The 17,290-nt window shown below is 37.2% G+C and overlaps 1 protein-coding gene across 1 annotated transcript in view; it reads right to left on the bottom strand.

Annotated features, from left to right (window-relative positions):
- The window catches only part of LOC126819638 (regulator of nonsense transcripts 1), a 147,793-nt gene that overhangs the window by 124,745 nt on the left and 5,758 nt on the right, over positions 1-17,290 (bottom strand). Inside the window, exons 2-4 of the mRNA XM_050547777.2 lie at positions 9,505-9,644; positions 1,823-1,912; positions 1,231-1,440 (exon numbers count right to left, since the gene is read on the bottom strand). Coding sequence (XP_050403734.1) covers positions 1,231-1,440; positions 1,823-1,912; positions 9,505-9,644 — 440 coding nt within the window. The remainder of the gene's footprint in view (positions 1-1,230; positions 1,441-1,822; positions 1,913-9,504; positions 9,645-17,290) is intronic.

Raw genomic sequence — 17,290 nt, 5'->3', positions numbered from 1 at the left:
TCTCGATTATCCATTTTTATTGATTAATTATCAATAGCCATTAGCGGCATATAGCAATCTAATCCAGCCAACCTCGAAGGCTAGCCTTCACATCGAGAGTTTATTATGGCCTGGATAAGTTAATTAATGTCTAATTGATAATTTAGATAACATTTCAGGCCTAAAGAAAGACTTGTAATAAGCAGATTTTGCTCTTGCATAATGCATGTTTAATTAGAACTAGACTAAAGTTATCGTGTCCCAAAGAATCAACCAATCAAATTGCTTATCTCTACTTACCATAAGCAGAAAATACTCATCTTCGCACTCTATCAAGGCATTGGCCTCATAAACACCTATACCAAGTTTGAACATTCTAGCTCAATTAGAAGGAGACTTATTGTGTTCCAAAGTCTCGACCAATCAAATTGCTTATCGCTCTGCTTACCCTCAGCAGAAAATGCTCAATATAGAACTTAGTCAAAGTACTGATGTAATGAAACTATACACCAAGTTTCATCACTCTCACTTAATTGGAACTTAAGTTATCGTGCCCCAAAGCATCAACCAATCAAATTGCGTATCTCTACTTACCCTAAGCAGAAAATGCTCATCTTCACACTCCATCAAGGCATTGACCTAATAAACAACTACACCAAGTTTGAACATTTTAGCTCAATTAGAAGGAGATTTATTGTGTTCCAAAGTCTCGCCAATCAAATTGCTTATCGCTCTGCTTACCCTGAGCAGAAAATGCTGATTATCGAACTTAGTCAAGGTATTGAATGAAACTACACACCAAGTTTCATCACTTTCACTTAATTAAAACTAAAGTTATCCTGTCCCAAAGCATCAACCAATCAAATTGCTTATCTCTGCTTACCCTAAGCAGAAAATGCTCATCTTCGAACTTCATCAAGGCATTGACCTAATACACACCTCCACCAAGTTTGAACATTCTCACTCAATTAGAAGGAGAGTTATTGTGTCCCAAAAAGTGTGACGGACGGACGGCAGACAGACGGACGGACAAACCCATTTTAATAGTAACCTGCTTTCTTCGAAAGGTGGGTGACAATTATTAGGAAACCAATTATTCATGAATAATAACATAGTTAGGAGTAAGACTCTCTGTATCATTAGATCATACCATATCAATAAAATTAAGTTGCAACTAAGGACAAGTATGTGTAAGTAAATTAAAGTAACAGAAAAAGAAAACATATAAAGGGATGAGAACTGTTCTCTTACCAATTCATATCTTTTAGGTTACTTAGTGTAGCACATGGATGACGACACAATAATACAACAACAGAATCAGCTTTGGCTGGTATAAAACCCAGTAAAAACACATTTCTACAACCACAGTTATAACATTCTAATACTGTTTCTCCCAGTGGTCCATCTTTATGTAACGTTACTTCTTTAGCTTTAGCTCTAACAAGATGGTTGATGATGTGACTGTAAATAAGAGAGAGCAATATAAATAAAGCATGAAATAGGGTTTAACATCCTAATTTATAGCACCAACAATACAGTGTGTTATGAGGAAAACGTTTCCTTGGGAATTTCTGCCTTCTCTTGTTGAATACCAAGAGCTATTTTCTGTGCATGTCAACGTGTACACAAGGACTTGCTAGGCCCTCCGTCCTGCACCACTGACAAGGGGATACCAAGCTGAAAAAACTTTCAAAGCCAACAAATGAAATGAAATGAAATGGAGTTTAACGTCCTACTGTTCTGGTCATCGTGGTTAGCAAGTCTGAATTGAGAGAATTTCAGATTCATGATCGTTTAATCTCCTGCATAACATGTCAATAAATTCTTATCATCTTACTCTTACCTGCCAGAAGTGTTTCCTCGTCCATTACAAAACCATTTCTTTGAGGCATTACAAAATACAACACATGATGGATCATGAATACCACAATATCTGAATAAAAAAAACCAAAACCATTTCTTTGATGCATTACAAAATACAACACATGATGGATCATGAATACCACAATATCTGAATAAAAAAAAAACAATCCAACAGTGAGGCTGATGTCCCAATCCAAAATCCCAAAATAATAGGGCTGTGTATTAAGGCGAAAAATTGTATTGCAATATATTGCAGTATTGCAATACTTTCAATAAAGGCTTAGTTTATTATTATCCACGTTTTATTTTGAATAGTTTTATTGTCCATGTAAATATATAATAAAACATAAATGGTGTTTACAACTTTATTAGTTGATTTTGTCTCACTTAATAATGAATAATATACATGTAGATGATACGGACGGAAGTGTTTGTAATATTTAAAATATTTCAAAGAAGTTCACTGGAAGGGGAACATATTTTAACTTTTTCAAGCTTATTATAATAGTTTAACATATTGTTATTTTGTATTTTTGATAAAAACAGTGGCACTAATGCACTTTCATACACCTAGTACTTGCCATGCATTAGCGCCAAAACAGTTAAATAAATGACTTCAGTTAACAGGACCAATTTTGTATTTTAACTTATATGATTATTTATCTTTACATGTATGTTAAAACATGAAATGGCTGTAATGGCTGTATAGTATGCCAGAATCAGGCCTGCATCTCATGTTTGTGGCAAAAATGTGCAAACTAAGCTTTCTTGGTTTTAAATGATATCACACCCAGTAGTGTTACAGAAAAAAAACGCCCCATCAATTGGCCCAAGTGAATTTTTTTTAGAGGCCTCAAGGTTTTCCGACGGTCGAATTGGAAGGGTACCAGCCAACTCACTGATTTACCTGGTATCCGACCTGCGTTTTTTTCTTTAGTTTCGTGGAAAATTCGAAATACAAACAACGAAAATGGCAGCTTCAGATAATTCAGAGAAAAAATGTGTCATTTGTGGTGAAGGGGAGGATAGTGGGGAACTATCTTGTGTCGGTCCATCATGACTGTAGACTAAGTCCAGGCATTTTTTAAAACTCAATTTCGCACCATTCCGGGCAGTTGCTGCAATAGAAATGCCGACCACGGTTTATGTTTGGTCTAGACGTATATTATCACCCAAAAAAAGTCCCAGTCCGAAATCCATGTCCAAATGGGTCAAATTGGCAAAAAAATTCAAATTGGCCGAATGACAGTGGACACACTAGGCGAATTTCGACGCCGATAGATTCGGCCGAATCATTCGGCTAGTGTGTCCACCGCTTTACGTAAGGACAGACAGTTTATTTAATCGGTCTGTCAATTGACACGTTAGCACTTTTTTGCGGGGGTCAAAGTCATTTTGATCGAGTGAATAAGGTAAGAATGCCGACCGCCATGTTTAGGCATCGGGAATCGGAAAGCCGGTTTTCTTTTCTAAAGGCCGTGAAAGGCGAATTAGTATGCTTACGTATCAAGAGTGCTAACATTAACATTTTCGGACAGACAACTGTAAAAATGACATAATCAATCGACTACCCGTGTCAAATTATCTGTATACTGTGTGGAAGATCGAGACTACACTCACGCTTCGTTTGCAGCGGTTTTTCAAATTCTATCACGTAATATGAAGCCGAAAAGAAATATTAAAATAATGCTAATGTTTCGCTAAAACTTGACAGACATCAATGGGACGAAACGTTAGCAATATATAAGCATGGAAATTTGATTTTCCATATCATTTTCCTGCTTTTTTTCTCTTAAGATTTCACGGTGAAATTTCGCTTGATTCCGTGGCGATTTTTCTCTAAGATTCGCTAGGAATTCACCGTGTTTCTCTAGGAATTCGCCGTGTTTCTCTAGGAATTCACCGTGTTTCTCTAGGAATTCACCGTGTTTCGATAAGAATACATCGTGTTTTGCCGTGCTTCCCGCAAGGAATTCGCGAGCCTACCTTAAGCTAGGGTCGAACTAATATTGTCTATAATAAATTAAAGGAGTTGTAATATAGTAGTGCTCCCGGGAAACGTGTACATGTATAATGTACAGGCAGGTTTGAATAACAAATGAGTTAGGTAATCTCGGGAAGACATTTACCGGCATTCTGTATCGGTTAGGATTTTTTCCCCAACGCACTTTATACATACATAACGCCGGCCAAAATGTATGCAAACTATGAACAACTTACAATTTTTTAAACATATCAATTCATCTTCGTCTATAACTTAGATGTAATCCATCAATTTGGGGCTGCTATCAAATCCAAACTTTAAATTATATACGATGGGCTTTTACACATTACTTCATTACTCGCAGCTTCGGTTAATCTAAATCAATCATCCATACAGCATGTACAGTAAATCACTCCGTGGGTCGCTTAACGGTATGTTACGTGGTCAGAAACGCGCCAAATGATTGGGACTACATGTATATTCTTACGCTGTTTTACTCGGCGAATAATATCCGCTGTGACAATATACATCTACTTTATGTCACCCAATTCATTTCGGTGGTAGCAGATATTGAATAAAGCCATTTCACACACACATACGTGTACATTACATGCGCCTCATATATTTATACAATATCCACGAGTGTGTTAATTCTCGTCTTCACCCCGTTATAATTTATTTATTTTGAGTACACTTTCTGAATGATTCCATTCTTTTGTACGTCCAACTTGTCGATTTTCTACTGCATATACATGTACCCTGTGTAGCTGCAATCTATAATGTATGTTTGCGTTTAAAATCTAGATATCAGAAGCTCGAAAGTTATACTAGACGGTGAATACGCAAGTTTCGTGGTTGAACCCGCATCGATATTGCATAATATCGGACCCATATTTATCTTTGCTACTCGGACAAAGCCAAAACAACCACTCGGACCAATTAAATTACATTATAAGGCTTGACTTATTCATTTTAAAAATATAATACAGACAATATGTTATTTATGATTAAATCACAATACAAAGAGGCGAATAATTTATAGATGAGTATATTTATAGTTTAAGAATGGCCGCTGCCGGTAAGTACATATTAGCAAATATTTATCTTTATTACATCAACAATTTAATTGTTTTTCTTTGATGGGCTTCATGATGAAACAATACCACGGGTAAGTACATAATGCTTTATTATTTCAAAGAATGCAGATGCATATTAAAACAAACACAATTATCAATTATTAAAACAACAATTAAAACAAATAGTGTATCAATTGTAGCCGCGATTAAGAATTGAAAAGGGATGTTTTCTTAGGGAGCCAGACTTTGTTTTTGTAAAGAGCCTGCTTAACATTAGTATTGTATCTGATGATTACATTGTATTAACCACCTGAATGGGTCAAATTTAAAGAATGAAATGGCTTCCTGTAGATTTGTTGAAAGCCTTTGTCTGTTAGCTTAATGGTTGAGAAGTATTAATAGCGTTTGTTCTCAAAATAAGTAAATTATAACGGGGTGAAGGCGAGAATTAACACACGTGTGGCCATTGTATAAATGCGCGTGTAATGTACACGTCTGTGTGTGTGTGAAATGGCTTTATTTAACATCTGCTTCCACCGAAATGAAATGAGCGGCACACAGTAGATGTATATTGTCAAAGTGGATATTTGTCGCAAGAATATCCCTTGGTTGCATGCATGTAAATGTACAGTATTCTATGGATACAGAATTTGTAAAATAACAAATACATGGCGCTGTCACTTTTGTGACTTTCGCAGTGTACCCCCTCCCACCCATATTATTTTAATACGTCATAATACATTATTATCATATACCGGTGACAGTCAAGATTTGCTAAATACTTTTCGCCAAGTAACACAGCGTAAGAATATGTAATCCCTGTGTCGAACCCAACATCTCATGTTTTCGCGCGTTTCTGACCATGTGACGTACGGTTAACCGCATTGCGGAGTGATTTACATGTATGGCAGTGTGATTTATGAATGGTTGATTTAGATTAACTGAAGCTGCGAGTAATGAAGTTATGTGTAAAATCTCATCGAATATAATTTAAAGTTTGGATTTAATAGCAGCCAATAAGATGAAATGATACGTTTAAAAAATTGTAAGTTATTTTGTGGCACCACGTTATACATGTACAGTGTGTTAGAAATACGACCGTAGCTGCCTCGCCAACGGTTCACATATCTTGTATTCAACTTAAATAAATTACATTTTTCGTCAACATGCTTACATCGGGACGATATTGGCACTCAAGCGATTCACCGTGTTTCATCGCGAAACATCATAATTCACCGCGAAACACCATAATTCACCGCGAAACACCCTATTTCGCGGTGATTTGGCTAACTGCCGTTTCGCTAGCGATTCTCCAAGATTCCACCGTGAAATAGAGTGTTTTTCTGCGGCGATTATAGTCCAAAACTCCAGCACTGTAGTGTACTATCGATGAATGTTATTGATTTAAAATAACGTCTATTCTCCCGATAATCAGTGGTCTGGAGATTATTAGATTTATCGCGATAACTGAACAAATCTCCCGATATACCGGGGATGGCGATTATCTGATTTTGGACCGATACGATATTATAATTTAAAAATAATCGCGATTATACGGCATCCCCACGGTATCGCTGCAACCTTACAACCTCATTCAAACTCGGATAATGAACTACACGGGATATCACACATGTCCCAGAAACATGACTATTTAAAAAAGTTGTAATTGTATGGGGTTTTGGATCAGCACTACCAGTGTTAATGTTTACAAGATTATTAAGATTCACACACCTAGCTGATTTATAGCCAAGTTTCTTTCTGTTTTTTATCCTGACCTTAATAGTTTGTTCACTATCTTAGATTGAGTCAAGTGGTGAGTGAGAGAAAGTTCAGGAAACAGATTATAAACCTCTTGTGTAATCCTACAAGAGAACAGCAACTCACCACTTATCGAAATCAACTCATCTCTGCTGTAGATGATCATGATGAAACTCACTATACAAACGTTTTGTGTTGAATTTTATCAAACCTATTAATATTTTCCAAAGTTACTCCAAATATAATAATTCACAATATCATTATCATGTCTGATGTAAAAAATTGTAATCCAAAATTAACTCTAAATAAGACTAAAATTTCCAGAAACTTGGAGTGAAAGACACAATGCAACAACTAGAGGCAGCCATCTTATATATTGTCATGACCTTAAACACTGTGTATAAATTAAAAGTCAATGGGATATTAACTTTGACCTCAAGAGCGTCCACAAGATTTTTTGAAGTGATCAAGGGCCATAACTCTGGAAGTAATTATCGGAAAACGCTGAAAATCAATAGGCTTCTTCGTCTCATGACCTTAAACACTGTGTATTTAAATTTAAAGTCAATCGGATATTAACTTTGACCTCAAGAGTGTCCACAAGATTTTTTGAAGCGATCAAGGGCCATAACTCTGGCAGTAATTATCGGATCGCTGAAAGTCAATAGGCTTCTTCGTCTCATGACCTTAAACACTGTGTATGAATTTAAAGGCAATCGGATATTAACTTGGGTCTTTAGAACGTCCACAAGATTTTTTGAAGTGATCAAGGGCTATAACTCTGGCAGTAATTATCGGAAATCGCTGAATTTAAAGTCAATCGGATATTTACTTTAGCCTGTAAAGCGTCCACAAGCAATTGTGGACGCCAGACCGACGGAGCGCCGAACGGACGGACGGGGGCGACGACAATATATACTATTCAAAAAAAGTAGGGGATATTTGATTTTTAAGTGTTATTAAAGTCACCTAATGAAACTGACGAAGAAACAAATGACAAAATGAAATGAAGTTCACATTCATCGATTTATTCCAAATGATCGTTAGACTAAGTAAGGCACAGACTGACCATTATATTAGGGTAAAATGATACCCGGGGTCAAACAACAAAGTTACCACAGCATCACAACCAAGTCAGTAACGGGTAAATCCTCCTCTGTTTGCCAAACAAGCATTGATCCGACGTGGCATACTCCTAATGAGACGTCTAAGGTCATTTTGGTCCAGATTGTCCCATTCCTGTTGCAACGCAGCAGCAAGTTCTTGGACATTGGCAGGACGTTGTTGACGTTGACGTAACCTCTGTCCAAGCATGTCCCAGACATGCTCGATGGGGGAGAGGTCGGGACTCAGTGCTGGCCAAGGTAATGTGGTGATATTCTGTTGTTGGAGGTAACCTGTAACGATCCTGGCCCTGTGACATCTTGCGTTGTCATCCTGAAAGATGAAACGGCGGCCATGACGTCGTGCGAACGGCACAACATGGACTGCCAAGATGTTGTCCCGGTAGTACTGGCCTGTAACACGCCCTGCAACAACATGTAAAGCCGTTCTTCCAGCAACAGTGATGCCTCCCCACACCATAACAGAACCACCCCCAAATCGATCACGTCTTGGAAGCGCTCGTTTCGACGACGCCACACCCTCCTACGTCTGTCCAAAAAATCAACACTGAACCTTGACTCATCTGAAAACATCACATTGCTCCAGTGTCGATTATCCCAGTGTTGACGATCCCTACACCAACGACGTCTTGCCTGAATGTGATGATCTCTCAAACAAGGGATCACGCGAGGACGTCGGGCGCGAAGGTGACCCCTATGCAGTCGATTCCGAATCGTCTGGCCACTCACTCTCACACCAGTGTCTGTTTGAAGACGAGCGCTGATCTGATTTGCTGTGATGACACGATTTCTCAAGGCCAAGGTACGGATAAATCGATCCTGGGCTTGAGTTGTCGCCCTTGGTCGACCTGAGCGTGGTCTGTCCTGTACAGATTGTGTATCACGGTATCTGGACCATAGCCTGCTTATGACAGACTGAGAAACATTCATCGTCCGCGCCACAACCGCCTGTGTTGTGCCGATCTGTAGCATGCCAAGGGCACGTAACCTTTCATTTTGGGTAAGCCGACGCATATCAAAATTTGTTTTCTGGTCACTAAAACAATTAAAATGATGTTTCCACCCTGGAATTCAATGCCACAATGACTGTAACATTCAAAGTCAGAGTCGTGCAAATCTTGGGTTGGACCCCCATGATGATCCCAAGCATCACCTGTATTCCATGCGGTAGCTATTGGTGCGTTTGGGCGTCACATGTAACTGGAAATGTTTCTTCTGTTAGGTTCTATAGTGACTTTTTTCGTAGTCATTTGCATATTTTAGTATTATGCCCCCAAAATCAAATATCCCCTACTTTTTTTGAATAGTATACGACCACATTTCAATGTGGGCGTATAAAAATGGTTGCGCATTCACTTTCAGTATAAATGACCCCATTTGATCTTTGACCCTGAATATCTCGAAAACGACCCAACGGCAGACTGATTACCATTTGGCAACATATATATTCCATGCAAAATTTTACTGTAGAAAAGTTTGATCTGGTTTTGTGCCCATTTGATGGACACCCACTGCACTGAGCCTCCAGTCTAATATTTATCTTTTCATAAAGCATCCAGCAATATAATTGTTTTTTACTCTGCACAACAACCTCATTAGCAAATTTAGTCAAGGTATTGATGTAATGAAACTTTTTTATAAGCTTACACCAAGTTCGTTACTCTCCCTTAATTAGAAGCAGAGTTGTGTTAAGTCTGGATCATTCCAATTCAAAACTTACGAGCATGCATGTTTAGGTAAATCTTTCATAAAGAATTGTTCTTCTTCCTCTTCCTCAAATGTAAGCTCTCCCACTCCTTGCGTGATTGACATAACACCAGATTCCAATCCATTTTGAGTTGGAATATCGACACCATTGACCTGCCAGAGAAAATAAATTAATCAGAGATACTGTGTAAAATGAAAGCAATGATAATTTTATTGAACATTTATCATTACTCAGCAATCGGTTGGCCTACATACAGTACCTGTTTCGTATAATAGATGTAAGCTAATAATAGCCAAAAGATTACACCGCAGGACTGATGGCCATTAAAACTGCACTGGAATGGCTAGCTATGGAAACACAGTACACACCAAAAAGCCGTAAGCCGGTTTGACTCCCTGAGTAGCATCAAATCTATAGTAGCATCAAATCTATAGAAGAATCAAACTCCTCCAAAAACAGACAGGGCATAATTCACGAAGTTAGGGACCTAAATCAAAAGATTAAAATCAATGGGAGGGAGGTGATCCTGGCATGGATCCCTTCTTATGTCAATATCTAGCGAAGGAGGGGTTGTCATTAAATAAACTAGACAATTTAGAATATAGCAGTCAGGAATTTGCAAGCATTGCAAAAGAGAAGATAAAACTAGCATGGAAAACCTGTCTAAAACAAGAAAACACCCATCGCATTCGCAGTCAGGAATTTGCAAGCATAGCAAAAGAGAAGATAAAAATTGCATGGAAAACCCGTCTAGAACAGAAAAACACCCATTGCTATCAATCTTGTAGACAAGCCTGGACACAAGCGGCCGGACACGGACGTTGTCCGTCCCAATTTTACGCCATGTCAGGCACAAATTTTATTGTTCCTGTTAATTTGTCCGTCCCAATTTTTTTAAAAGAAATGTAGATCATCGTAACTGATGTAAAAACTGAGTAGCCAGTTCCACGATGTTCTAGACTGTAAACATCCGGAAAATCGAAGTCATGATCACCCCAGACAGTTATTCTGTTATTTTTACTCTGGGCTATCTGTACGACAAAAATAGGTCAGCTTATTCGAGACTTAAAAATTTCACGCTAGAGCGAGATCCACGGCTTTTAGCAGACGATAAATCCTGCGCAAGTCACCGGGCCTTGGTATTTACATAAACACGTAATCCAGTCCAAATTTGCAGGCTAGCACTATGCCAAAAATAACATTTTTCTTCAAAAAGTTGGAGGATGATACACGCAGTACCCTTAACAGATCTTCAACTACCGATAACTTGATAGACATTGCAACGGATAATTCTTCCACAGGAGAGTCAGCGAGATACAGTACTAGACTAGTCTAGCGGAAGTACTAAATTTCCCGGAGGTCCGACCTGGACAGAAATGAAAAATCGGGGAGGTCAGTTAATCAATCCGCTCTGGCCACGCTCAAAATTCCTCTGCGAATTTAAGTAAACCGCCGACCTCCCCGATTATTTTAAACCGCCGCCCACCGCGAAATTTTAAAAAGTCTGACTATTCACGCAATCTGGATTTTCACACAAAATAGGTGCCGTTGTCATGGCTAAATTACAAACGGGCTACGATGAATAGCACACCCCCACCCCCTACAATATACATCATGTATTACCAGTAGGTTACAAGGGATTCCATTAGTATCCCGCGCCAAACAAAGTTAGGGAGGGATATTGAAATGGGGTCCGTCCGATTTCGTTTCCGGAGCATATCTCATAAACCGTTCAAGATATCTTTCTGAAACTTTGCACACATATCAACCTATTACAGTAGTTGTGCCTTTTGCTATTTAGGAATTTTTATCCCGCGCCAAACGTAGTTAGGGAGGGATATTGAAATGGGGTCCGTCCGTCCGATTTCGTTTCCGGAGCATATCTCATAAACTGTTCAAGATATCTTTCTGAAACTTTGCACACATATCAATCTATTACAGTAGTTGTGCCTTTCGCTATTTAGGAATTTCTGGGATTAATATGTTTTGTGTTTCCATGGAAACAAAAATGACTTAGGTTATGGTGTACAATTTTGTTTCTGGAGCATATCTTATAAACCGTTCAACTTCAAGATATCTTTCTGAAACTTTGCACACACATCAACCTATTACAGTAGTTGTGCCTTTTGCTATTTAGGAATTTCTGGGATTTATATTTTTTTGTGTTTCCATGGAAACAAATTTATATTTTTTGTGTTTCCATGGAAACAAATTTGACTTAGTTTTTGGTGTACAATTTTGTTTCCGGAGCATATCTCATAAACCGTTTAAGATATCTTTCTGATGCACACACATCAACCTATTACAGTAGTTGTGCCTTTTGCTATTTAGGAATTTCTGGGATTTAAGCTTATATTTTTTGTGTTTCCATGGAAACAAATTTGACTTAGTTTTTGGTGTATAATTTTGTTTCCGGAGCATATCTCATAAATCGTTCAAGATATCTTCTTGGCACTTAATTTGAATTTCTCAGATTTGATAATTTTATGTGTTTCCATGGAAACACATTTGACTGTTCAAGATACTTTTAAAATAATTTTAAATTCATCAACCCATTATTTTATTTTCTGAAATCCAGCCTTCCGTCCTGATTTTGTTTCTGGAGCATATTTTATTATCTGTTCAAGAAATCTTTTTGAAACTTTGTACAAGCATTAATCTATTATAGTATTTTATTTTCTGATGTATAAGTTTATTGTTTTTATACAGCAGCTGATTGAGGTAGGCAAAGATTGTTGTGCAAACTTTACAGTGAGTAGCGACCCTGCCTTGCCGAGCTACTGTGATCAGAGTTTGAAATTCTGTGAATTGATATTCCATTAAGGTTGCAAGGATATCAAATTATTTTATCACGATTATTCACGATAACAGCTTTTGAAACTATTGTGATAAATAGCAGTATTGCGATTATGTATTTTATCATGATAATTCTCTTTTATCGCAATAATTTAATATAAATATATAATAATGACGATAATGGAATTTTCCAGACAATACACCATAAAAGTCACAATTTGTTTCCAACTTTTATTTTAACAATTCCAAATAAGTAGTTATAGTAGTAGTTTTTATAAACAAAATGTTATAATAGTAGCTCTTTCTGAGTATAACTGTACGTTTCAGTTTGGTGTACATGTTTATATAAATCTATTCAGTTTTCTGTTGCAAAAAAAAACTAAAAAAACTCAGCAGCTGTGTTAACAAATCAAAATGAAATGAAGTAATCACTACTGTAAACTAAAACCTTTAGTCTTTATGAAGATGCATTTAATCAACTGTTTGAAAATATCTGATTATTCATATACAGAATTACGTATTATTCACAAACGATTTGGAAATTTGAATATCCGATTATTCACACACAGAGAATTTCAATATCAGATTATTTACATAGAATAGAATCAAATTATAATTTGGATTTCCGATCATTCACGCAAAATAACATTAGCTACATTTGGTTGATAAACTAATATCATCATCTCCACTTTCCAAAAAAATCGGAGTATGTATGGTTGATAAACTAATATCATCTCCACTTTCCAAAAAAATCGGAGTATGTTTGACCCTTCCCTAGAATCTTGCGTGTTGGACATATTTAAAAATAAAATTAATTCATAGATTGAAGCTATGATGATCCATGACGGCATAACAAGCAAGAAAATTTAAACATCCGGGGAGTTGAGCATTGACTAGATTGACCAGCCTCGAATATGTTAGGCTATAATTGGGCATTGTGATTGTACCTGTTTCCATTAATAAGCGTAGTTGTCTAAATACGAAAATATCAGCTAATGTATACTTTTGATTGATATTGGTTTGTATGATTTTAAAAATAAGCTACTTAAAATTGTAAAAAAAACAACCACTTGAACGTATAAAAATTTATTCCAATTGCTGAACCCGAGTACGAGTCGTTATAATATATTATGAGAAAAGAGACTGGATGATCAGTTATAACAGTTGCCTAGTCATTAGTTTTCAGAAATAGAGAGCAATATCTACTATAGGGTCCACAACCTTGATATACCATATTTTTACGCTATTTGGGCCGATTTTCACGAAATTCGAACTCAGCCGTCCTTAGGGTGTAACGGATATATAATAATACGTTTTTTTTTAAATCAGATAAAAATTATGACCTATAGGGTCCACAAGCTAAAAACTGATTTTTCGTACAATCAGGGGCCATAATTCAGGAAGTTACGGTCCGATATGCGCGAATATCGAAAGGAACCGAGATCTTTGGGTTATAAACTTACATTTTAAGTTTCAACAAAATCGGATAAAAATTGTGACCTCTATAGTGTCCACAAGCTAAAAACTTGATTTTTCGTACAAACAGGGGCCATAATCCTTGAAGTTTCGATCCATTACATCAGGGATAGAACTTTATTTGAAAACACATATAATAATACGTTTTTTTAAATCGGATAAAAATTATGACCTCTATAGGGTCCACAAGCTAAAAAGGTAATTTTTCGTACAAACAGGGGCCATAATCCTTGAAGTTTCGATCCATTACATCAGGGATAGAACTTTATTTGAAAACACATATAATAATACGTTTTTTTAAATCGGATAAAAATTATGACCTCTATAGGGTCCACAAGCTAAAAAGGTCATTTTTCGTACAATCAGGGGCCATAATTCAGGAAGTTACGGTCTGATATGCGCAAATATTGAAAGGAACCGAGATCTTGAAATGTAAGTTTATAACCCAAAGATCTCGGTTCCTTTCGATATTATAAAGTTTCAACAAAATCGGATAACAAGCGGTTGCCATGCAAAATACGCCCACATTTTGCAAGAGATGGACAGAGAACAAGCTCAAAAAAAGAAGTGATTTTTTCGTACAGTCAAGGGCCATAATTCAGGAAGTTATGATCCAATATGTGCGAATATCGAAAGGAACCAAGATCTTTGGGTTATAAATATGTATTTCAAGTTTCATCAAAATCGGATCAAATTTGTGACCTCTATAGGGTCCACATCCTTGATATACCATATTTTTACGCTATTTGAGAACGAACGGCGGCCATTTTGTCTGTCAATTTTGGGCCAATTTTCATGAAATTCGAACTCCGTCGTCCTTAGGGTGTAACGGTGACATAATAATAGGTTTTTTTAAATCTGATAATGGGGTTTAACGTCCTACTGTTCTGCTCCTAACCTGGGCTAATGAAGACGGGCATATGCCATACAGTGTGCTATGAGGGAAATTTTGCCCGGACAGCGGCACTACGGCCTACTCTTATATCGAATTCCAACTGCCAAGGGATCTTTTTGTGCACGCCAATGTGTACACGGGACCTCGGTTTTTCGTCCCATCCGAACGACTAGACAGCTTTCCTTGTCAGCCTCTCCGTCCTCCATCATTGACAAGGGAGAACCACGCCGGAAAATCTGGATGAACTTTCTCGGCCAATGCAGGGATCGAACACCCGACCTCCAGGCTAGCGAGCTAGCGTCTTACCCACGGTGATATAATAATACAGGTTTTTAAATCGGATAAAAATTATGACTTCTACAGGGTACACAAGCTAAAAACGCGATTTTTCGTACAATCAGGGGCCATAATTCAGGAAGTTACAGTCCGATATGCGCGAATATCGAAAGGAACCGAGATCATTGGGTTATAAACTTACATTTCAAGTTTCAACAAAATCGGATAAAAATTGTGACCTCTATAGGGTCCACAACCTTGATATACCATATTTTTACACTATTTGAGAACGAACGGCAGCCATTTTGTCTGTCAATTTTGGGCCGATTTTCACAAAATTCGAACTCAGTTGACCCTAGTGTGTAACGGTGATACAATAATATGTTTTTTTATATCGGATAAAAATTATGCCCTCTATAGGGTCCACAAGCTAAAAACGCGATTTTTCGTACAATCAGGAGCCATAATTCAGGAAGTTACGGGCCGATATGCGCGAATATCGAAAGGATCCAAGATCTTTGGGTTATAAACTTACATTTCAAGTTTCAACAAAATCGGATAAAAATTGTGACCTCTTTAGAGTCCACAACCTTGATATACCATATTGTTACGCTATTTGAAAACAAACGGCGGCCATTTTGTCTGTCAATTTTGGGCCGATTTTCACGAAATTCGAAGTAAGTCGTCCTTAGGGTGTAACGGTGATACAATACTACAGTTTTTTAAATCGGATAAAAATAATGATCTCTATCGGGTCCACAAGCTAAAAACGCAATTTTTCATATACAATCAGGGACCATAATTCAGGAAGTTACGGTCCGATATGCGCGAATATCGAAAGGAACCAAGATCTTTGGGTTATAAACTTACATTTCAAGTTTCAACAAAATCGGATAAAAATTGTGACCTCTATAGGGTCCACAACCTTGATATACCATATTTTTACGCTATTTGAGAACGAACGGCGGCCATTTTGTCTGTCAATTTTGGGCCGATTTTCACGAAATTCGAACTCAGTTGTCCTTAGGGTGTAAAGGTGATATCATAATACGTTTTTTTAAATCGGATAAAAATTATGACTTCTATAGGGTCAACAAGCTAAAAACGCGATTTTTCGTACAAACAGGGGCCATAATTCAGGAAGTTACAGTCCGATATGCGCGAATATCGAAAGGAACTGAGATCTTTGGGTTATAAACTTACATTTCAAGTTTCAACAAAATCCGATAAAAATTGTGACCTCTATAGGGTCCACAAGCTAAAAACGTGATTTTTCGTACAAACAGGGGCCATAATCCATGAAGTTTCGATCCGATACATGCCAATATCGAAAGCAGCCGAGATTTTTTTGGGATAAAGCTATATTTCAAGTTTCATCAAAATCGGACAAGAATTGTGACCTGTAGAGAGTCCACAAACAAATTGTGGACGGACGGACAGGGGTGACGACAATATACGTCCACATGAAAATGTGGGCGTATCAAAATTGTGACCTCTATAGGGTCCACAACCTTGATATACCATATTTTTACGCTATTTGAGAACGAACAGCGGCCATTTTGTCTGTCAATTTTGGGCCGATTTTCTTGAAATTCGAACTCAACCTTCCTTAGGGTGTAAGGGTGATATAATAATACGTTTTTTTTTAAATCTGATAAAAATTATGACCTTTACAGGGTCCACAAGCTAGAAACGCGATTTTTCGTACAATCAGGGGCCATAATTCAGGAAGTTACGGTCCGATATGCGCGAATATCGAAAAGAACCGAGATCTTTGGGTTATAAACTTACGTTTCAATTTTCAACAAAATCGGATAAAAATTGTGACCTCTATAGGGTCCACAACCTTGATATACCATATTTTTACGCTATTTGAAACGAACGGCAGCCATTTTGTCTGTCAATTTTGGGCCGATTTTCACGAAATTCGAACTCAGCCGTGACGAGTGATAACAGATACACGCCCGAATTTCTACTCACTTATAATTCCTTCGAAGACCAAAAGTTGTTATATGGGACTGTAAGACTAAGACTAGAGGATACCCGACAATTCAATAAAGTAATTGAATGTCAATAGATAACAGGACACAAGAAAAATAGAAATAGTCTGTACATTACCTTGTTTATACCACGCTTCAAAATACCACGCTCGCCTTACTGCTTCTATAGAAAGGAAACGTGGTACCACTTACTATTTAATTATAGGGATTTTACATTATTTACAGCTAATTTTTCAAAATATGTTGATCATTTAATCAATTTTGATGTTTTTATAGGCTATATTTATACTTTATCTTAAAATAAATTATAATACAGATAGCCGATCGGTCGGTTGATGCATACGGTTAATAATAC

Source organism: Patella vulgata, chromosome 4 (assembly GCF_932274485.2).
Source record: "Patella vulgata chromosome 4, xgPatVulg1.2, whole genome shotgun sequence".
NCBI classification, from domain to species: Eukaryota; Metazoa; Mollusca; class Gastropoda; family Patellidae; genus Patella; species Patella vulgata.
This window is presented reverse-complemented; position numbering and strand designations above follow the sequence as displayed.